This window comes from Crinia signifera, chromosome 12, assembly GCF_055691185.1.
Source record: "Crinia signifera chromosome 12, ASM5569118v1, whole genome shotgun sequence".
In the NCBI taxonomy this organism is placed as follows: domain Eukaryota; kingdom Metazoa; phylum Chordata; class Amphibia; order Anura; family Myobatrachidae; genus Crinia; species Crinia signifera.
In genome coordinates, this window is record NC_139228.1 from 62,193,372 (window position 1) to 62,217,839 (window position 24,468).

The following is a 24,468-nucleotide window of genomic DNA, read 5'->3' on the forward strand; positions in this document are numbered from 1 at the left end:
AATATGCAGCGTTAGAGGGGGTGCGGTGGCACTCAGACCAAAAAAAGACACAGCAGGCAGGTTGTACCAACAGTTTCTAAGCCTCTAGGCTTCTTTATCAAGGTGCTTTTAGAGTTCTCTAAAAGGTTCTCTAAAAACACCTTGATAAAGAAGCCTAGAGGCTTTGAAACTGTTGGTACAACCTGCCTGCTGTGTCATTTTTGGTCTGAGTGCCACCGCACCCCCTCTAACGCTGCATATATATATACAGGGCTATTATTCAGCAGGCTCCAGCAGGAACTGAGGCCATTATTCTAGTTCACTCTTTCTGACAAAATATTTCTAAAGGTGCGTACACACGGGGGCAATTTAGTGCAAAATCACGGGAAATATGGTCGCTGATATATCGCCGGGTGCGCGCTCCCGTTTTTGCCCCTGTGGTGCTCGCTGGTCTCAGGAACATGCTCCTGCGACCAGCTGATTTCCACTGCCGGGCTCCCCCCGGCAGTTTCTTTTTCATCAGCGACCATCTCTGGTCGCTGATAACCAGGAGACACCGAGCAATATATGGCTGAGCAATATATCTCCCCGTGTGTACACAGCTTTAGATGGACAAAACCATGTGCACTGCAGGTGAGGCAGGTGTTACTTGTGCAGAGATAATTAGATTTGGGTGGGGTTTTACACCTGCCTCACCTGTAGTGCACATGGTTTTGTCCATCTAAGAAATATTTTGTCAGAAAGAGTGAACAAGAATAAGTGCCTCAGTTCCTGCTGGAGCCTGCAGAAAAATAGCCCTGTATATACTGTATATAAGTTATTACAATTTACCTGTGTTGAAACACTTTTATCAATTACGTCGTTTAACACAGGTGAAGCTAATCATTTATTAACCCTTTGAGTACCAAGTGAAAATTGCCCAGCAAACATTTTTATGCATCATAATGACCTGTAAATTACAATGTTACCTTATATTGGAAATATAATCTTTAATTACACAACAGGTTTTATTTGCATTCATATAACAAATGTCAGCGACGCTGGCATTTTTAGCATTTTCTCACAGAGATGTTGGCACTAAAAATGTTAAGAAGAGGGACGTCCAGGTGAGAGCATTTGTCCCTCCTGGAATGGGCCATATTTTGAGATATGTGAATGTGATATTGGTAATTTTTTTTTCTTAAAAAACAAACAAAAAACAAGTTGGTCAGTAAAGTTGTAAGGATATCACCCGACCACATAATCAGATCGGCCGACCTGCAGTCACTGACCTACTAAGCAAATGCTACAAATAAATATTGCAGCTGTACAGACCATACTGTTCCGCACATGATAATAAACAGCCGAATGCAGGTGCACGACACGTCACACAACGGGTGATGTGATTGGGATGATACCTTTGCGCATGATACTGGGAAGAAGAGCTGACACTGCGGAGAATGCATCCGAACAATCACACCAGGCAGCAGAGCCAACTGGGGTGCAGTGTGCAATGTTTAGGGGCCACCGTAGTGCCAGGGGCCCCAGCATGCAACGCTGGGGAAACCTAGCTGTGTCTTTCTAGGATTTTCTCTCCTATTTAAAAAAAATGAGATAATGCAGCTTCTTGTGACCTCAAGCTGGGACATTTATTAACCCTTCCACCCCCACAATGATGTCACAGGGCAGTGAATTACCATCTGCTGCTGACCCCGGCAGATTGCTCTCACTCTGGGGGGGTAGGCAGAAGGTAAAAGTTCCCTTCTCCAGGGCTGGTAATTGGCATATGTTGGTTGGTTGGTGGGTGGGTGAGGGGGAGGAGGAGAGGTCCCGTCCCCCCCTCCCCTTCCCTCTGCCTGGGATCCAAGGCTGAGATCAGTCAGTGTGTGTAGGAGACAGAGCAGCAGAGCCTGGGCTGCAATGCTGGCTGCTACCCGCTGCTCCATGCCCCCATTCACACCCTGCGCCCACCTGCCCTAGGACCCCCACTCACTCACTGCCCCCCCTCCCCTCACACTGCAACAGCCGGGGATATGAAGGGCTGGGGAAGATGGACCCGGACACAGCTACTGAGAGTGGGCAGGAGGAAGAGGAGGGAGAGGATGGTCCAGCAAGGAGCCTTCATTGCCACCCTCCTGTTTGCAGTGTGGTGCCTGTCCGGACTCCTGCATGGACCAGGTAACCCCCCTTCTCGCTGCCACCAGGGGCTCTGGCTAGAGATAATACAAGTGGCATCTTCTCTTCCCGTAATCTCTCAGCCCATTGACATGCACAGCCTGTGGCATCTTCCAATTCCACAGCGACCTGTGGCCCTCTAGCTGCTGTGGAACTACAAGTTCCAGCAGTGACAGCCTCAGTGTGTGGGTCCACAGGGGCTGATGAACCTCAGCTTGCAGGGGTAGGAGTCTGGAAGTTTCCACATTGTTTTGCTTATTTCACCTTTACTATTGTCATAGTGCTGTACTCATTTAAGTGTATTATCAGTTCTAAGCTACTAAAGTATATACTGTATATATACCCTATGCCCTGTATGGTCTCATGCACTATAAGGCATAGGGTATATATATACAGTATGCCTTATACTGCTGGGTGCTCCGTATGGTCTTATGCAGTATATATACCCTATGCCTTATACTGCTGGGTGCCCTGTATGGTCTCATGCAGTCTGGGTGACACTATACATTCATTTGGTTGTATTGTCTTGCTGGCTGCTAGTATAGTGTACCACCTCAAAAATTGGGGTTAATACAAGGCGCTGTCTTATTCTAATTCCGGAATCAAGGTATAAGGACTTTTCCAATGGCATCTGCTTCTCCCAAAATCTTGACTCCCAAAGATGTATAGCGCCTTGTATTAAGCCCAATTTTTGTTGTGTTCATGTGTATTGTGGGACTGGTAATCCCATTGGGGTGACCGTGTGCTGCAGTCTTTGGGGTGCAATAATAATTTCCTAAACTGTTTATTATTCTTGATTCTAGTGTACCACCTCTGCTATGCACATGTTGGAAGTATATTGGGGCCGGGTGTGGTATAGGGTTCCGACAGTCGGGATCCCGACAGTCATTAGCCCGACGTCGGGGTCCCAACTGGCCGGACTCAGACAGCATGGCGAGCACAACAAAGCCCCTTGCGGGCTCGCTGTGCTTGCCATGCTGTGTGGACCCCCACGAGGGAGAATAGCCAGTGGCCATCGGGAACCCGTCTGTCGGTGTTTCAACAGTCAGCATCCCGACGTCGGCTAAATTACTGTCGGGATCCCGACTGTCAGGACCCCGTCCTGCACCCATTGGGGCTATACAGGTCTCTTGCAGTCTGTATTACAGGTTCTGGTTAAAGCCTCCTGTCTGTACTGTGGATTTGGTAGATTTTGCCACCACACAACAAACGTATTCTGTAACTATCTGCTATTATTGTAAGACCAGGCGATTGCAACATACAGGGGTACGTTTACTAAAAAGAGAGTTCTATTGAAGGGGTATGGGAGATTGGGTCAACCACTGAAGGTCGACATGGCTAAGGTTGGAAGTTGACACAAGCATTAGGTTGACATTGGGAAGGTCGACATGAAAATGTGTCACGTATTTTTTGTACCTAATGTTGACATGAAACCGTCTACCTCGTCACCTCGCATGGCTCGCGTCTCTCGGCACACTTTTAGTCTCCCGCCACATGGCAGGGCATGAAATACCGGCTGTCAGCACATGTCGTCAAAGAATTTTTTTTTTAAACTCATGTTAACTTTTTGACCTTCGACATTCCCATTGTCGACCTAATGCTTGTTTGACCTTCTGACCCTGTCGACCTTAGCCATGTTGACCTATTCCAGGTGTCGACTTAAGGCCTGGCGACCTTCAGTGGTCAACCCAATGCATGTCAACCTAATGGCTGTATCACCTATTGAAGATGGGATGTTTCCCATAGCAACCAATAAGATTCTACTTTTTTTGTCACCTTCTAGTAGATAATATAGAACCTAATTTGTTGCTATGGGCAACACCCCATCTTCAATAGAACTCCCATCTTAGTAAATTTGCCCCACAGTATGAACAATACCCCTCCCCTTTAGAGTGTAAGCTCTCATGAACAGGGCCCTCTCTCCTCATGTGCTTTTCTTAGAATATATATCCCCTGGTGGAATTGTCTTTATTTACCATGTACTTAATTGCTTTGTACTGTAATTCGTTATTTTTTTTATTTTTTTTAATCATTTATGTCTTGTCGGGCGCTGTAGAACCCTTGTGACGCCATATAATAATAATAATAAATAATAATCACTGAATAAATAAGCGACACACATACCAGCCTCATAATACCCCAGGAGGCACCAATAAGATATCGCCCCATGAAGGCTTTAGTGATCTATAATATATGATTCAATATATGAATTATCTACCTGCAATCTGATTTTTTTTAATATTTGTTTGACAATCTGAATGATTTCCACCAGTGGCGCAGGTAAAACAGTGTGTGGGTGGGAATATATTACATGCAGGAACAGACTTTAATTAAGCACTGCAGAGATTCAGGAAGTGGGGGGATTTAAGGGGGGTCATTAAATCTGGGTTGGGGGCTTGTCCCGTGACAAGGAGTAACTGGGGCGGACAATCCCCTGCATTCTCTGCAGGGTTTATAAAGTAATAACCTCACATGATTGCCATACACGCTACAGTGGAAAGCTCTTTATAGTTCATACGTGTGGGTTGATTTTCTCTGCTGCTGTAGTATATAGACCCAATTCTGCTGCTTTCCAATAAATCCCGCCAGCTCCTTTGTTCACTGCGAGAAAATTCCCAAATAAGGGTTCCACGGCAGCGCTCCACTACCGGTGTGTGCGTGTGTGTATGGCAAATCAGAGGTTGCGGTGTAATGGAATAGTGTCTGACCTTTCTGTTACATAAAGGAGATTGTGATCTGAGGGTAATGCTCTGGTAAAGTCACGGCTTGTCCCTGCCGACACACACAGACCAGGATTAACTTCGAGGCTTTATTTCAAAAATAAACTCGGAGAAGAATCAATTTACACCAATGTATAGCAACTTCTGTAGGGGATGGAGGGACAGCGTAAGGTGTCTACAGGATAAGCAATGCAGATTGACTGTCGTCTCTAGGCCCCATACACTATGGCGACTCACATGCAATTTGGGCTCTTTTCATGCAATTGCCATGATCACTAGCACAAAAAGTGTCCAAATTGCACGTGATTGACAGTGTATGGCACTATCAAGGTTGGCACTATTCCACATCATAATTTCAATGGTGTTCTTAAAAGAATTGCATTAAGGTTTTGCAAACATATTGCAGTAGTAAGGACCTGATATTGCAGTACACCTATATTGGACAGAGCTTTTATGAGGACTGTAGCAATAATCGGCTTTTCACTTTAATTACTGAGATTGGTTCCTAGAGACTGTGTAGGCTGCATTCTCAGTGATGTCACTGGTTACTAGTGACTGGATCGTCTGCTCTCTTTGATGCCACTGGTTCCCAGTGACTGTGTAGGCTGCATTCTCAGTGATGTCACTGGTTTCTAGTGACAGGATAGGCTGAATTCTTAGTGATGTCACTGGTTTCTAGTGACAGGATAGGCTGAATTCTTAGTGATGTCACTGGTTCCTAGTGACTCGATAGTCTGCATTCACAGCGATGTCACTGGTTCCTAGTAAATTTATAGGTTGCATTTTCAGTGATGTCACTGGATCCAAGTGACTAGATAGGCTGCTCTCTCAGTGATGTCACTGGTTCATAATGACTATAGGTTGCCCTCTCAGTGATGTCACTGGTTCCTAATAACTGGATAGGCTGCATTCTCAGTGATGACATTGGGTTCTAGTGTCTGTATACTGTGCATTCACAGCGATGTCACTGGTTCCTAGTAAATGTATAGGTTGCATTCTCAATTATGTCACTGGTTTCTAGTGACTGGATAGGCTGCATTCTAAGTGATGTCACTTGTTCCTAGTGAATGGATAGCCTGAATTCTCAGTGACATTACTGGTTCTTAGTGACTGTAAAATTTGCATTCTCAATGAAGTCACTGGTTCCTAGTGACTGGATAGGGTCAATTCTCAGTGATGTCACTGGTTCCTAGTGACTGGAAAGGGTGAATTGTCAGTAATATCACTGGTTCATAGTAAACGTATAGGTTACATTCTCAATGATGTCACAGTTTCCCAGTGACTGAGTAGGTAGAATTCTCAGTGATGTCACTGGTTCCTAGTAAATGTATAGGCTGCATTCTCAATCATGTCACCGGTTTCTAGTGACTGGATAGGCTGCATTGTAAGTGATGTCACTTGTTCCTAGTGAATGGATAGCCTGAATTCTCAGTGACATCACTGGTTATTAATGACTGTAAAATTTGCATTCTCAATGAAGTCACTGGTTCCTAGTGAGTGGATAGGGTCAATTCTCAGTGAAGTCACTGGTTCCTAGTGACTGGATAGGTTGAATTGTCAGTAATGTCACTGGTTCATAGTAAACGTATAGGTTGCATTCTCAATGATGTCACAAGTTCCCAGTGACTGTGTAGGCTGCATTCTCAAGGATGTCACAGGTTCCTACATGACTGGATGTGCCGCATTCTCTGTGATGCCATTCTCTCTTTTTCATATCTGCTATTATTTTGTACAATGTGCCTCCCTGTGATGTTATCACTGCCTCCTTTGTGAGTGACCTATACACATGTAATCAGCTGCATAATAGTTTGCCTGTCCTTTGTTCTATTAGCCTGTGTTGCAGGATCACTAAGTAATAATTATATGGACTTCTGAGAGTGCATGGAATTTGCAGACGATACATTGCCTGCTCTGTCCTTGCTCTGAGCCCCAAGCATTCTTGCACCTATGGCAGCTGTCCATGGTGTCTAAGCCCAATCCTGAGCCAGGCATGTAGGATTTACAACATATGTTTTATCCTGTCACTTTCCAGGTAGGCCTAGCAGAAGCTCAGGTGTTCCACCATCTGCTCCGTGCCTTAACAGGAGGGGTGTGGGGGCTGCATCTCTGCGCCCTTCAGTCTGTCAGTACTGCGCTGTGCAGAGACACCATAGCCCAGGGCCACCTCCCTGCCCACAGCAGACTTTGAGAATCAGGTGCCTGCAACTGTGCATGGAAGAATGGGCAACGCAGCAGCATAGTGTTTAAGGGGGGCAGGGGGCTGTCACATGGGGACACCAGCATCTCCTTGGCGTGCGCACAAAAACAGTGAGTGCACCCAGAACAATGCTGGGAATCCCCATGCGTAGCCTGTGCAGGGGGGGGGGGGGGGGGGGGGGGGGGTGTGGATGGCATCATATGACGACATTCACCAAAGAATGCTGCTTAGTGAGCGAGTCTGAATCAGGCCCTATGTGACATTATGTTTGCCGCCATCCCATTGGCTCGCTAGACGACCATACAGGCTCTCCACAATCTTGGGGCTGGTCAGTGTGTCGAGACTATATCTCTAGTTTTATATACAGTACCATTGGGGTAGATTCATACCTGTTTGCACCACCGCGAGTCCGCATGGCATCCCAATAACGGTAAACTGCTCATGTATGGGCCGCAATGCGCGTGCGTGACCATTTCCAGCAAGGTGATTGACAGGAAGTAGGCCTCTGGGCATGGTTTTATGGGAGTGGCAAGAAAACACAGGCATGACAGAAAAAAAACGCTGGGAGTGACAGGGAGAATGGAGGCGTGCCCGAGTGTTTTAGGGGAAGGTTGTGTGATGTCAGCTCCAGGCCGTCTCTGACTGTATTTATCGGGCCTGATGGGAACATTTAATGTCGCCGGGCAGTCAGTAGCTGATGACTGACTCGGCGGCTGCAAGATGCTGTCGCCGCTGGGTCAGTCAATGATGATTGTCTGGCGGTGATAACAAAAGCATCTTGCAGTCGCCGAGTCAGTCATCCGCTACTGTCTGCCAGAGCCAGATTATCATTGGGGCGCTGTAGCTCCAGGCTCCCATATAAAAATAGGCTCATCGTCATGGCAGCATGATGATCACCCTCTGGTCACATGGTTGGCCATAAATCGTCAGCAGTGGCGGCTCGTACCTTATGGTAGGAGGGGGCTGACACTGGCTGTGATACCAGTGGCTCCGCCCCCCTCCCCCATACAGCTGCCGCTACTGCTGGTCCCAACCACAGCGTTCGCAACAGTAAACAGTAAATCAACCCAATAGGTAAGTATGTAACTTGCACTGAACCATGCGTTAGTCCCATGTGTAGGAGTCCTTATGCCAACGGCAGATCCTGGATGCCGCTGGAGGTATTATCCTGATGCTTTTAGATGGTTAATTACCAGATCCAAGGAACCTCTGAAATAATGTGGATGATTGTCCAGGTTTAGTGAGCAAGGGACTTCCAAAGTGGTGGGACTTGAGGTCAGATGAATAAGCAGGTGGAGGTTGAGTCCTTTAACACAGGTCCAAATTATACCAACGCGTTTCGCTGCTATCACTGATAAAGCTGCTAGTGATAGCAGCAAAATGCGTTGGTGTTGATATTTTATTGATTATATATATGTGTTAATTATTAAATTGTCATTTTATTGATTCACTTGTTGTTAGTATTAGTATTGCAGCGCTGCTTTTCTCTTCTTTTTGAATGTTTTCCAATAGGAAGTCACTGCCAGTCACAGTGAAGCCAGTGCAGTCTCACAGGGGGGCTGCAGGTAAAACCCCATATATATATATATAGGGAGACATGGGTTCTAAATGCTTAGTTGGCATTGGCCTCACCTCCTCCACTCCTCAGAATCAGGCCAGGTATACTTGCGTATACTAGGAATTTTATTTGGTTTGCTATGCAACAGCCAGTTATGTAACAGTTAAACAGTGACAGTACAGCATACCTCCCAACTTTGTCAATATTCCACGCGAGCGCCCGAAAAGGGGGGCGTGGCATATGTAAACGAAGGTGTGGCTTATGCAAATTAGGCCACACCCCGTTTTCATCCGCGAATAGACGCTGTGCGCATGCGCACAGCGTCTATTCTGTCAGATTGGGGGGGACTCCCAACTGCCCCCCCCTGCAGCGGGAGACTGCCAGCCGTGGGAGGGACGCGGGAACGTCCCCAAAAACCGTGACATTCCCATGTTTAACGGGACAGTTGGGAGGTATGGTACAGATATACATAACACATAAAGGTATACGCTAATTCTGGGGATTATAGAGGCAGGGAGCATATACATATGGGGCATGTGGTACATATGGCTGAGTACACAGTTCCTATGCAGCCATTTGTGGCGCCATCTTGATCATGCTGCTCACAGCTCAACAGCAGGATGGATCCGAGGGCTGTAGGGTGGGCAGTCAGGGCCCTGGCTGGAGCTGCAGCTGGGGGGAGGGGGGTAGTCAAAAAGAGTCATTGAGAATGGGGGGCCAGGGGTTGGAACTTGGGCTGGAGTCCACCATTACTGGCCCAATGCAGAGCCATACCTCTTCTCCCATGGGCTTGCTCGCAGGACACTGGGTGTTCATGGCCGTGGGGGTTCCTGTTGTCTGTATGGGGGGGGGGCACCGCACCATGCTGCTGGGGGCCGCGGCCTGCGCTGGTGGGCCATCTGCCTCCCTCCTCCTTCTCACCCCTCCTCTGGCTGCGGTCCTCTGGGCCGATGGAGTGGGGCGGCATCCCGCTGTCTCATTCTGTGCCAGGGGCCGCAGCCGCATTCATGCCGGGGGCCGCATCCCCATGGTGTGCAGAGGTCTCATCTGTTCTCCAGCACAGTGATAAGTGGCGAGTAGAGCCCGGGTTATGTGGGCACACACACTGAATGGCAGAGGGACACGTGTGCCCCTGGTCTCCGCACCTCTGGCTGGAGTGCTCGTAATAGGCCTTTGAACATTTCCAGCATTAGGCCCTTAGGCAGGCAGGGAGGGAGTAGAGGAGCCGTGGGCGGGGGATGTCATGATGTCACACTCCACATCTGACGTCCCACACTTCCCCCCACCCCCCCTAGTGGGCCAACCCCCTCCCAGTCCGAAACTGCTAGCACATAATGTTCTCCAGCTCTCCGCCTTCCCTGTGAGGTTTGCTTTATAAAGAGCCATGTCTAATTTTGAATTCATTAAATTTTTAAATGTCATGTGAATCAGGGCTGCATGCTCTCAATTGGGGGAGCTGGCGATACGTCCTCAGCAAGCGGCTTATGCCGTCGGGTTCTCCATGGGGAAATCATAGAAATTATTATTGTGCTGTGATATTCTAAGCATTTAATCGAATTATAACCCAAGCTCAACAAAAATGCAGCACTCCCAATATGAGAGTCCCATATTATTTTGTTTCTAACCAAGCTCTTCTCACTTAGAGCCAGCTTAAATGACATATTACAGACTGGATGTGAAGAATGGCAGTTGGGAGCTGTTTGCCTATCATTCCCCACTTTCAATTAGTGTAAACAGGGGTTAAAGTGAGGGGGAACGGGGTGGAATGGAGTTCCACCACCTCTAATGGGGAGGTGGAACATTTTACCTACACATTGGCCCTGTGCAGTAATTGTCACAGAAAAGCATACTAGTTTGCAGGGGGATGGCAAAAACCCTACGACTGGCCCTGTCTCTGCCTAATGGGGGAGAGGAGGGGGGTAATTAGGTGACATAGAGAAATTAGTTCCCCCCACCTCTGCATGACCACTTTAAGCCCTGAGTGTAAAGAATGGAGAATTGGGCCAACGGAGAATTTGCCCAATCAACCAATCAGCATCTACCTAGCATTTTATAGAATGTGCTCAATGAATTCTACCTCAGAGCTGATTGGTTGCTATGGACGACTTCATCATTGGTCCTTTTCTACACCCACTGTTTGATATACCTACCCTTAAGGGGTATATGTACTAAGGTGTGTGTTTATACATAGTAGTGTGGAGCACAAAACAACCAATCAAATTCTACTAACTTTGTGAAAAGCGGGACTCCTGCATGATCCTGAAAAGGGGTGTGGTCTCTGAAAATGGGGGTGGCCTTTTTTGTCACTGTGGGGGCATGGCCAGATTTGAGCCATGCCCCCAATCCTTCTGTCACCTGTGAATAGATGTTGTGCGCATGCAGGAGGGTCTCCTAAATGCCCAACCCCAATCGGGACAGTTCGTAGGTACGCCTTTGTTGCAGCCCCAAACATTAAATGCTTACATAGGTATTTTTGCATTAATTCTAAAATAACCCTTATGTCTTCCATGTGTGATAGGCAATGTGTTCACATTGCATTGCCAGGCGCTGCTCATATTTGCTGTAACATTGCAGAGCATCCCTTTAGTTAGGTACAATGAAAATAACAGTGTTAAAAATGGAACTTGAAAGCATGATCCCGTTGTGCAGAGTTACACTGCACAGCAGTCTTTATGCAGCACCATATGATGTTGAGTTCTCATTAGATTAAGCTTTTAACATTTGCAGAACACACAGTGATAATTATTGTTGTTTATTTGTATAGCGCCTCTGTGTTCCCCAGGACTTTGTAGAGCATAATGAGTTATTCACACCAGTCCCTGCCTCGCTGGTGCTTACCGTCCCCCCTTACACACACACACACACACACACACACACATCCCAATTGTGTGGAGTTTGTCAGTTCCTGCCTTGACTGCGTGGGTTTCCCCCAGGTGCACTTTTTTTCCCCCCCATAATCCCAAAAATCTACCGGTAGGTAAATTGGTTGCTGGCAGAAATTTGCACTACTTTAACCCTTTTTAGTGCCAAGGGAATTTCTCAAAGGAGGTGAGAAAATTGCCTCCTTTTTATTAAACCGTTTGAGTGCCAATGTTGCTGTGAGAGATCCACAAAATAGCCGTTTAAAATGCCAAAAATGCCAGAGCCGCTCACAGTGACTGTTCTTTGGGGGGGATGCTCTAATATCTGCGCCCCCTTACCGCTGCCCATCGCCGGCTACCGCAAACATAATTATCGCATATGATCTAACATATGCGAGAATGATGACAAAAGACAGCTCTTGCGTTGAGCTGTCTTCTGCGTTGACCCGGCGATGAGCGGCGGGTCCTGGCGCTCCGCCCTCCCTCTCTTACCCAGCCTGAATGCTGCTGCTGCAGGGGGGGCTGGCTCTCCTCCTCCTCTCTGCACCCGGAAGAGGATGTACAGTGCAGGGAGGAGGAGGTCACAGGTCCGGGCAGCACAGAAGTCCAGGCAGCACAGCTCTGTGCTGCCCGGACACAGGTGAGGGGGGGGGGGGGGGGGGTTTGGTGCGGGGCGGTGGGGGGTTGCGTTAGAAGCCGATAGGGGCAACGCCAGATTTTTATGGCGATGCCCCCCATCGCGGTAACCCGGCAGGGGACCCCAAAATGCGGTAAAAACCCAGATAACGGGGTTTTTACATTTTTTAGTTTAGAGAATCTCCCCCTTTGTTTAAACTATTTAACTAAACTTCAATGAATTGACTTGGCTATTTCTGTATTTATACTAAAGGAGCAGTCGCTGTGAGAGACGCTGGCATTCTTTTGAGGATCTCTCACAGCAACATTGGCACTCAAAAGGGTTAAGGAATATTGGGGGTTATTCTGGTTCACTTGCAAAGGCACATTCACTCTCTTATGGACAAAACCATGTGCACTGCAGGTGGGGCTGATGTAACATGTTCAGAGAGACCTAGATTTGGGTGTTTTATTGTTTCTGTGCAGGGTAAATACTGGCTGCTTTATTTTTAGTCTGCAATATAGATATCAGTTTAAAGTACAAACCCCACCCAAATCTAACTCTCTGCACATGTTACATCTGCCCCACCTGCAGTGCACATGGTTTTGTCCATTAGAGAGTGAATGTGCCTTTGCGAGTGAAGCAGAATAACCCCCATAGATTGTAAGATCACTGGGGTAGGGGTGGATGTAAAAGTCTGAAATATTCTCTGTGATATATGTAGGCCTATTTTGTGGGCTGCGGAACTACAAATGTGAAACTGCAACTGCAACCCTGACATGGAAAAAGATGCTCACTAAAGTTATTGCAGACTCATTCACAGCTGAGTACGCATTTGCAGCCTACACGCAAAACCAAGGAACGTTGAGTCTAAAGGTTGCTCTATTGCTACGCAGACTGGATGCAGCAGTATCAACGCTGAAGTCTCGTATCTCTGCTTACAGGCAGGGCTGCCACTTCACTTACCACCCGGCTCTGCTCCCTCCCACCTTCCGCTGTTCTGGATCCCACTGCTCCCGCAGCACAGTCTTCTCCACCTCTGTCCAGACGCTGGTGGCCATTTAAAATATGGTGCCGACTTGTAAGCCAATTGGGGCTCGCGGCCCTGCAGCCAATCAGAGTGGTTGCCGGTACACAAGCTCTCATTTTAAATGGCTGCCAGTCAGGGCCGGATTAAGGTCTGTGGGGGCCCTGGACAAAAAAGGTCTGTGCCCCCCCTACCCCCCGAACGGAGACATCCTACCCTATGGTCGGAGGCATCCACCCCACCGCCCCCCCCCCCCCCCCGACAGAGATGGGGTGGTATCCAGGCAGCGTGGTCCGTGGTGGGCAGGGGGTCCTGTGGTGGATATGCAGGCAGCAGCGGGGTGCTGCGGCTGATTTCACATACGCTGCAGGGTTCCCCTGCCCGCCAGTGCTACACGGACCCCGCTGCCTACCAGCCACCCACCCGCCACCGCAGCAGTGGGGTGGCAGGTGTGGGGGCCCGGGGCGACCGTCCCTATCGCCCTGTGGCTAATCCACCACTGCTGCCAGCATCTGGAGGTGAAGGAGGAGCCTGCGCTGAGCACTCTGGGAGCAGTGGGCTTCAGCAGCGAGGTAGGAGGCAGTCAGTGGGTGGAATGAGTTGTCTGGACCATTCACTCTGTCAGAGTGGCCGGGCCCGGGACAACTGTGTCTACACCATCTCTTTGATGGCGGTCCTGCTTATATGATCGCAGACATAGGTGCCGATTTATGTTTTTGCTGGTGGGTGCTCAAGCCAAAAATATAGAGGAGTGGCTTAATGGAGAAGGGGTGTGGCCACAAAATAATACCAATTTATATTATGGAGAACAGTTGTCTCCAATATTAAAATTAAGGCAACAGAGTTCCACATACATAAATGCCCCCACAGTGCAGGTACTCCGCGGACAGAATACACTCTTCCCGGCATACTGTTTCCCAGGTGGCGGGTCCGGCGATGTGGGTGCTGCAGCCGCAAATTAGCAAGTTAATGTGGCATCCCAGCAGCGGGACTCGGGCCCGTGGTTGCTCATCAATTTCTGTGGGTGCTCGGGCCCTTGAGCACCCACAGAATTGGCATCTGTGATCGCAGATGCATGCCCCAAAAATAACCAACATGTCTGTGTTTTTACTGCCGATCCCCATATGCTCTTCCAAATGTCCTCTTCCTGTCAGTCACCCTGCGTTTAAGTCCTCATTGCGAACGCGACCGTGTACACTGCAATCATGGGACACGCATGGTCTGCAGATAATCCCTCCAATTCGTGAGCCTCGGTCACTGCGTACAGACATGAATTAGGCCTTGTGTGTGCTATATAAATACTGTACCTGTTAATAAATATTATAAATAAGAATGACCATGAAAGAAACACTTTTGAAAACTAATTTCTGGGAGATTATAGTTGGTAGCAGAATTTTCCAAATGTAGATGCACCCCAAAGCAGTTAGTAAGAGAAATGACGCTGATGATTCAATGTAAATTTAAATATCTCTCATTCCTTTTTCCCCAAAAAATATAACAGTGTAATGTGGGCTAGGTGACATGAGGGAGATTGCTAGACTAATGTGGGAGAGAGGGAGATTGCTGCTATTTCAGGGAGTCTGCTGCAGAATGCAGGCGGGTAGGCAACTATGGGCAGGGCCGGATTTGCCACTAGGCCCGTGAGGCATGGGCCTAGGGGCGGCACAAACTAAGGGCGGCAGGCCGCCAGGACCCTCACCCGGTACATGTCACTAGCTCCGGGTCTCTATGGGTAGCAGCATCGGATGACCGAGCGGCAGCACTGACATCACCCCTTGCACAGCTGCCTGTAGAGACCCGGAGCTAGTGACCTGTGCCGGGCGAGGCTCCTGCTCACACAGGTGTCCAGCGGTACCTGTTCCGATAACCGCTGCTATTGCTTCCTCCTCAATGCTGCCCGAGCCGGCGTACACTCTCCCTCCTGCCCATCCATGGACCCGACGCGGAGGTGTCGGTGTGGCCGGCCGCCAGCTACAGGAGCCTCTGGCGGGAGGGTGACGGGGACGCGCTGCAGTCGGAAATGGAGGAGTTCCGGTGGCTTGGAGAGGCAGCTGGAACTGAAGACGTTCTGGCAGGGCTGCTTTCCTCCTCCGTCGCTGACCTGAAGGGCGAGGACCGGCGGCTGCAGCAGCAGGTGAAGAGGCTGACCGACCAAGTGGAGGCGCTGAGCCGGGCAGCGGGACTGAGTGCTGCTTATGGGCTGAGCAGGTACTGGGGGGGGGGGGGGGGGGGCTAAAGTGTGGTGCCTAGGGGCGGCCTGACCCCCAAATCCGGCCCTGACTATGGGAAGAAATTCATACAGCACTCTTATATTTTGAAATGACAATGCTAACCACTGTGCTATCATGTAGCACATTATCATAAGTACTAGTTAAAAGTCTGTCAAAATTACAGCTTTATTGCTCCTACCTCCAATCTCTGTCTTCACAGCTCCCTCCCTCTCTCCATATCCAGCAAGTTTGAATTGAATTTTGCTTTCACTTTCTTTTAAGGAGTAATTTGGTCCCACGAGTGGTTTATAGTGGTCACTGGTGGAACTGCACCTCAGAGGTGTGGAGTATGTAGCCTGTGTTATATAGATAGATGTCAGTCCACGCAGTCAAATGTTTTTTTGCTTTTACCAAAAATATATAGATAATAAATGTAATCTACCACTTTATTGGGTATTTACCATATAACATATACAAATATTACCTCTTATTTATTTAACATATAATAATATATAAGCAAGGAAATTTGCAGTATGAGGCCACACTTAAGGCCCATACACACTGGTCGACTTTGAGCTGAAAGTCCCTCAAAACACCCAGTTTGAGCGGCTTTCAGCTCAAAGCCGCCCACTGTGTATGCCCCAGCGATGAGCGCTGCTGCACGCTCCCGCATCATCGCCGGGAAAGCCACTCATCTGCTGGTAATACCAGCAGATGAGCGGCTTTGAGGACGACTTTGCATAGCTCTGTGCTATGCAACGCCGTCCTCCCCCCTCCGTTGGCCCCGGGAAGGGGGAAAGCCGCTCAGTGTGTATGCACTGAGCGGCTTTCCCCGCAGCGGTGATTGACATCATCGCTGTCCATACACGCTGGGCATAGTCGCCCAGTGTGTATGGACCTTTAGGCATAAAGTGGGGCGTATAAGAGCTGTCATTAACCACAGAAACTTCTGAGACTGAATTTAAATTCAGGAGAATGCAGTCTATTAATAAAATATCCTAGGAAATAGTGAGGTAACTGAGGCATGAGGTACGAGTCACTAGTAAATTGACAATGGCTGACTGTGTGTGTGTGTTGTGGGTAATCGTGACTCTACAAGGCAAGTGTTAAAGGAGCAACAAGCGACTGTACACAAGGCTGGAAATAGCCGACTGGGAATTAGCACAGACTTTTATTAGTCAGTGACATTGTGAACAAGCTAATCCCCCCCCTAATCCTTAAATCCTCATTTTTCCTGAAAACACAATATTTGGAGTGCCGTCACCCGTCAGCTGCCTACTCTGGATATGCCGACACCACAGTAATAACCCAGTTTGAGAGATTTGCTTTTTTCACAAGTTACCAATCACATGTGAAAGATTATTGTAACAGGGACAGTCAGCGCTAAAACTGTACACTACTGATTCAATACGAGGGAGACTGCCAGATTAAGGAGCACCTACACGTATACAATTTGGGCCCTTTTCGCTATATTTTGATGCATCAAGCTGAGAAAGCAGGTTAAGAGTGTCAAATGGTATGTGCCTAACCTCTGATCCGATGCACAATCCCGTGCGCACCGGATCGGGTTCGGAGATCACCATGGCTGCAACAAGGATTCCTGTTGCAATCTATGTTCATTTGGTTGCCGAACATTTAGGCTAAAACTAATTGCTGGCGTTGTTTTTTTCTGTTACTAAAATGTAACGTTAACAAAAATAGAAATTTCTTACTACTGTAAATGTTGACTAAATATTAGTCCATCTCGTCATCACGAAACTGGACTAGCCGAAAACACTCTATTATTTTTATCTGGGCACCACCAGGTTGTATTTTTCGAGTGACTGATTTATTGGATTCTTTCATTAATAATACTGTATTTTATACAGTTTTATTCATCCTCACTGGCCCCCATACACTACACGATTGGGGCCCGATTGGAGTCCAGTGTGCGGCGGGGAGAATTAAAAAATCCTATTCAAACAATTGGGTGGCCGCTGATTGGCTAAGAGATCTCTCTCAGCCAATCAGCCGCCACCTGAATAGGAGGCCACTGATTGGCTGACAGAGCTCTCTCAGCCAATCAGTGGTTGCCCAGTCTTTTGAATAGGATTTTTCAATTCTGCCGCTCTCCGGGCTGATAAATCACATCCGATTTGGCTTTTGATGGCATTAACATTTTTTATTAAAAATCAATTGTATTTTTGAATTGATATTTGCAGAAAATAAATGACCTTTGGTACAGGAAATAGCATTTGAGATGCACTTTTTTGATTCCTAGATTACTAAACACATAGTAAAAGGTATAGAAATGTACTTAAGCAAAATCCATTACAGCATCATTAAAATGCAAAAACTATGACTAAATCAATGACTAAAATTAGACTAAGGGGGGTATTCAATCACCCGCAGCCATCTCCCGACGGGAGATAGCGGCGGGGCCCTATTCAATGCTTTCCCGACAGCATTGAACAGGGATCTCAGCAGAATGGGCCCGACTTTACAATCAGTCAGGCACGTTCTGTCGAGAACGGCCGGGAATTGTCGAGAACGGCCGGGAATTGTCGAGCTCCCGGCTGCAGCTCGATGATTTGAATCCCGCCTGCAGAACTGACGTCGAGCCGGCCAAGAATGGGACCAGTTCACAGCTGTCGGGCTAGCCAGACAGTCGTGATGCCGGATGGAATACCCCCTAAAACTTATCTGAAAATCCTTGCCAAAATTAACACTGGCTGCAGAAAATGGCAGCATATGCAAAAGCAGCACGTACGATGTATCGTATCCTATGCAAGCCTGCCGTGCGGGAGTGTAACAGGACCTATACCTATATATGTAGGGATTGTAGGGACTTGTGTTAAAACGTTCTATACATCAAAGATAACAGGATGGGCCACAGTAATTTCCAGAATCCATAGCAGGCAACTCCTGACACTGTCGCTAGCGCAAATATAAGCTTCTAGAAATCGCGCAGCAGTTCATATCTAGCGCTGCGCCTCGCCTGTTCTGCACTTTGTAAATGATTTTCATTATGTTTCATGCCGTTCCCTCTTCTGTCACAGGTCGAGGAACGTCCATGGGAGACCACACAGGTGCGCCTAACGCCTTTATGTGGAGGAACCGGAAGCTTATGGCATCAGGCAATGGGTCCCAGGAGAAGAATTGCACTGAACCAGGTAATACATGATTACAAATGTGTGTTACAGAGCAAATGTCATCCCCGTAGAGAGGACGCAAGTATTCTAGTATTATTACAGTACGGGGGAAACCTTTATTACATCACGGCCTGATTCACATCTTGGTCTCACAACCTTGGATTGGTTTAAACCTTCCTGCTGTGCCTGTGATTACAGCTGCATTGTCTCCAGTTACCCACCATGATATTAATATTAGATGATTTCTTTCCTCACACTAAAGAAAGGCTGATGTATTTTCCTCAGGACAAGTGATACATAATAAATTACCTGGGTAAGAAGGGACACTGCACGGTGTTACTCTGTCTTCTGCTGGATTTGGTAAATAGGGAATACATACAATGCGTTTGTTTTGGTTGGGGTGTAAGGAGTTGCCTCTGTATCAGCACCTGCGTTTATCTGGCTCCCTCGTTGCTTAATAATCAGAACAGCGGCTCCCTTACCAACATATAATGCTCACAGCAGGAATGTGATTTGGCAGCCGTCATCAAATATACATTACCAAGGAACAGATCAATATCTGTATATAGCCTGATGTACATCCTCTAAGGTTCTCTGCGTTAGTGAAACGTAGGAGCCAACCTGTCTGCCTGCCTATCTATCTATCTATCTATCTATCTATCTATCTATCTATCTATCTATCTATCTATCTATCTATCTATATTATTTCATAACAAATACACAAACTTTGTCACAAAGGGGTTATTTATTAATGCTACGTATGTTCAGTATCCCATAGCAACAGAGGTGTGTTATGTATATAGCTGGCGTGTGGAGGAGGGGAGCGGGGTTGTGAGGCCAGGGGACAGGAATGAGAAGCCACATCACAGCAGCTGAAGTGACCCTAGAACTCAGTGGTATAACGCCGGCCGTCCGGCCTGGCTGCGTCTTTTTGCTGCGCCGGTGGTCCTTAAAAGGCTGCATGTCATTATACACAGTGCATACTAACTAAATGGTAGACAGAATCTGGTTGGTTGCTATGGGCAACCACCTTTTAATTTTTAGAAGCTTTAGTAAATGTACCCCTTAGGGATTTATTTACGAAGATGGGAGTTTTATTTCAGATGGGATGTTGCATTTTGCTCCTTCTAGAGCCTTGATGGCTAACCTTGACACTCCAGCTGTTGTTGAACTACACATCCCAGCATGCTCTGCTTCAGTTTTGCTATTTGGCCATGCTAAATCTGATGCAGAGCATGCTGGGATGTGTAGTTCAACAACAGCTGGAGTGTCAAGGTTAGCCATCAAGGTTCTAGAAGGTAATAGAATCATTGGTTGCCCATAGCAACATCCCATCAGCAATGAACTCCCATCTTATTAACCTCTCTCTATAGGGTTTATTTAAGTGGACAGAGATAAAGTACTCAACAATCAGCTTCTGACATTTTTCAGCACTCAGCCTGTAACATGACAATTAGAAACTGGTTGGTTGCCTCAGACTACTTTGTCTCTCTCCGAGGAGAAGCCCAGAGAGGAGACTCTCTGCAGCTTTTCTTTTAAATGTCATGATTCGTGGCTGATTCGTTGGGGAGGGGCTTGTACTAAATAATGCGTTTGCATCATTTTAGCCCCACCACCTCGCCAAAGTGGCAAGAATGCCGGCATTTCACTGGCTGAGGGAGAGAGTTTGGGGCCCCATTAAATGTGGGAGGCTTGCCCACCCTTCCGGGGGGGGGGGGGGGGGGGGGGGGGGGGGGGGGGGGGGGGGTGGGAGGGGGACCTGATTTTCAGGCCCCTACCCCAGCTATTCTGGGAAGGTAGGTAAGTATGACCTGCCAACAACTAGTGACCGACCTAGTGATTGTCGATTTAGATATTGTCTACCCACTATACCATAACCGCGGGCACAATCCCATCGCAGTTTGGCTTTCCAGCAAATGGTTGTGAAATGGTTTTGCCCAGAATGGGGGACTGTCCTTGTATAAACACAGGGTGGACGCAGAGCTGGCCCTAGGCATTGGGCATTAAGGTATCAGTGCCCCAGGAGGGTTCCCAGTGGACACAACAGCTTGCCCGCACTGTGTTTAATTGCCACCAGCTAACATCTATGCAATGCTCTAGATCAGTCAGGGACAGCTCTGATTGGACAGATTAGTGTAGCGGCATAAACGCTAGAATTTCACAGTCAACATTATTTGCATGTTCCCAAGTGACCTTTCCTAAGACCTTACACCCTAAATAGATCGAGGCAGACAAAGGATGGAATCAAATCCAGCATATTAAGGAGTATTGATCATCCACTAAGTGCCCTCAGGACATTGGTAGAGACTTCTGTTCTGGATGCAAAGAAGGCGATTACTAACAAGTGACACCAGGGGCTATATTTACTGATACTTCTATAAATGAAAGTTTGTGCCATTGCAACCAATCAAATTCTATCATTGTGTAGCAAACTGAATCTGATTGGTTGCTATGGGCAACCGGAGGCAGGTAGAGAATGCTCCTTGGCGGCTCCGACGAGCCGGGCAACATTGTTCACATTCCACCTCTTAATTACCCGTAGAGAGAGGGGCTCCAAAGGAGTTCCATAAGAGCCTCCCCACTCTCTGTACTTTCTGCATTAAGTAGGCCAGAGGCTACAGCAACAAAAGCTATCTACAGATGGTGTTTGCTGCCCGGGGCCAAACTCCAGAATGTGAAGCTTGGTAAATCTGACGGCTTTCTATGTAGGCTGCAGCTGATGGGGGAAATGGAGGGACCATGGCAAATATCGCGATCTCTGTTGCGCTTCCTCCTTCTTCTTCCATTTAGAAGGTCCCTATTATTTGCAGATATTCCCCGTAAAGACACATTGGCTCAGATATTATTTAATAAGTCCCCTATGCCTGAAATAATCCATCACTCTTTACTACAATAGAGCAGGCAGCAACCACTAATGTTCTTGGTACTGCTTTCCTAGCACAGCGCCCACGATCTAGATTGTATGTGTGGGGCTGATATCTCAAGTATCTCATGCATCTTATGTGTTTGTGCGGCATAAGATGCATGAGATGATGCAATCGACGCAATCAACGAGATTTTTACATTGTAATCAATATAAAAAGGCCCAAAAACCTCAATTTTAATTGCTAACCCCCCCATTGTTAACGCCACCCCACTATTGACGCCAACCCGAAGCGTGGCGAGCACAGCGAGCCCGCGAGGGGCGGCGGTACGCGTCCTCTGACCTTTTCATACCCCCACTATCCACGTCGGCGTGGAGTTGATGTTATATAGTGTGGCGAGCGCAGCGAGCCACCGAGCCCGAAGCGTGGCGAGCGCAGCGCGCCCCGCGAGGGGACGCAGAATACATGTAAAGCAGTCTGCGTCCGCTCGCCACACTATATAAAATCAACTTTACGCCGACGTGGATAGTGGGGGTATGAAAAGGTCGGAGGACGCGTACCGCCGCCGCTCGCCACGCTTCGGGTTGGCGTTGATAGTGCTGGTGGCGTTAACAATGGTTATTGGGGGCTCACGATTTTTTATCTCATGGATCTCATGCATCTTATGGATGCATGAGATCCATGAGATTAAAAAATCAGGTCCATCGCGTTGATTGTATGCCTTAAGTACCTTAAACTTAAGGCATACAATCAATGAGATGGGCACCGTGCTAGGAAAGCAGTACCATGTTCTTTGTTATTTTCTTGAAACAATGTTGCAGCAGTTCTCTGTTAACCCATACTGCTGGGGCTATCCGTCTGATAGGTCTACACAGTGTCCAAGTCAACGCCTAAGGTTAACATGCAAAAGGTCATCATTGACAACATGTCGGCAAGAAAAATATCAAAACAAGGAAAATGTCAACATGAGTTTTTCATGTTTTTTTTTCTTCTTAACTTTTTGGGGACTTTTTTATATTTTAACATCCATGTGGACTCTGATTGGGAACAGTAAAGTGTGCCTAGCGCAGCGCCAGCAAAGCGTACATGCTACACTAATTGGGGGGCCATGTTGACAGGTGTCAACATTGACACTGAAAAAAAAACAAAAAAACCTTGTGTCGACCTTTTTTTATTTCTTGACCTTTTTCATGTTGACATTTTGCTTGTGTCAGCCTTTTGTCAGTGTTGACCTTTTGGTGTCAACCTATTGACCGTCACCCTAAACACTGTAAACCTTTCCATCCACACCCTTGCTGGGTAGAAGGCATGTATCTAAAAGCAGGAGCAGATGCATCACACGTTCTCCAACCATCTTTTAATTTAAATGGGAATTCCCCTTGGAAATGAAGCTTGCCATTGGATTGGAGGTGCGGCTAGTCAATGATGTTGCGTTCCTAGAATCCCCCCACCCCCCTCCTCCATATACTCATGCTGCTTTCAGACTGCATAACTGGCTTTGACCCTGTATTTGAAAACGTTTCCAAAAACGGGTCTGCCAGGTAAAACCCCTTTCACACCGCATCTCTTAAGTGCCATTTTTTTTTACCTGGCAGACCCGCTTTTGGAAAATTTTCAAATACAGGGTCTTGCCAGTGCGGTCTGACGAGTCCCTGTGGAGCTGCAGGCAGACCCCTCTCCCCAGGGCAGGTCTCTCGCTGCTGCCCCCGCCCCTCTCCTGTACCAATCTCTTGGCACTGAAGGAGTTAAGGGCCTGCTCTGAGCCAGCGCAGTGCATTTTTTAATGAGCCGGCCTCTCATTACATATGCACATATGTAATGAGCGGCTGATTACATATGTGCATATGTAATGGTCGTCCGGCTCATTAAATATGCACTGCGCTGGGGACCAATAGTGTTCACTGCTGCCTGGGTACCGTTTCAGACCCGTTCAGACAGCAAAAAAAAACGGGTCTGAAACGGGTAGGACCATGCTTTTTTACCATTTCCAAAAACCGGTATTTTGGAAACGGTAAAATCACTCTGCACCTTTCAGACCGCACATATTACCGTTTTGAAATGGTTAAAAAACAGCAAAATACTGGTTAAAAAGTGCGGTCTGAAAGGGGACATGACTCACACACACACACTATCCTGGGAAATACCTCTAATCATACTTTTAAACTCAAATAATTCCTTCTGATTGGGCCGCTTCAAACAGAAAAATTGAGCATAATTATAAATGATATATAAACATTTAATGACTGTGTAACATCAGGGTTGTTACAGGTATAGTAAGGAAAGGGGAGCCGCCTTGCTCTATGATGTCGTCGTCGTCCCCCCCCCCCCCCCCCCTGTCTTATGCCTGATTAGTGAATGTGTTGCGTTTACTGATTAAGGCAGCGCGTATTGTCTCATTAAATTAATTGTTAGAGAAAAAGCATCTGTCGTTATGGCCATTTTTTCTGCTGAACCCACTCCCACTCCACTCCCACTTGTTTTATTGCTAAGAAATTGGGGGCTGAGAACTTTTCCCGGCTGGTTTAATTAAATTGTTTACTGTGATATAAAAATTCCCTTCAGCAAATCTACATCTTGTAATCACACAGACTGTAGTGAGCAGCGTTTCTTTACGTCTTTTAGTGACAGTAGAATTTTGAGTCGGCCGACGTAATAGGAGGCAATTTTAAAGCCGATTCAGAGGTAGATGCTGTGACGGAATCAAACGCAAGTGGTCGCTGATTTGAGGCTGCACATGTGTCTGAGTTGCACTGCGCATGCGCCACCATAGTACCACACAATAGACAATATCGATGGATGTTTCTGGGTGGTCACTGGTGGATGTGGGGTTGTCACAGTCAGAGGCTGTGTCTAAAGACTGACGCTAATCTCCGATGGTGCAGCTGATGATGCCTCATTGTACGCACAGTGGCAGATTAGTGCTGCAGCTGGTAAGTGTGTCAGTAGAATGACCGTTGTTGATATTGACACACAAAAAAAAATGAAACTCGTTTTTTTATGTGTCAACCTTTTATCAATTTTCACCTTTTGTGTCGACCTATTGACTATCGATCTAGACAATTGTCTGTCAGCTGTCCGGATACTGTCAATAATTAATAGTCAGTTAAGGGTCCCAAAAAATAATACAAGCATTAATCAGACATGAATATGA

At 47.3% G+C, this 24,468-nt stretch overlaps 1 protein-coding gene across 2 annotated transcripts in view; it reads left to right on the forward strand.

The window, feature by feature from the left end:
• Window positions 1–1,813: 1,813 nt before the first annotated feature.
• Window positions 1,814–24,468, forward strand: part of SLC24A4 (solute carrier family 24 member 4) — a 127,709-nt gene continuing 105,054 nt past the window's right edge. For both annotated transcript variants that reach the window (XM_083165849.1, XM_083165850.1), the window contains exons 1-2: window positions 1,814–2,136; window positions 18,361–18,474. In XM_083165849.1, coding sequence (XP_083021975.1) covers window positions 1,992–2,136; window positions 18,361–18,474 — 259 coding nt within the window. In that variant the 5' untranslated portion in view covers window positions 1,814–1,991. The remainder of the gene's footprint in view (window positions 2,137–18,360; window positions 18,475–24,468) is intronic.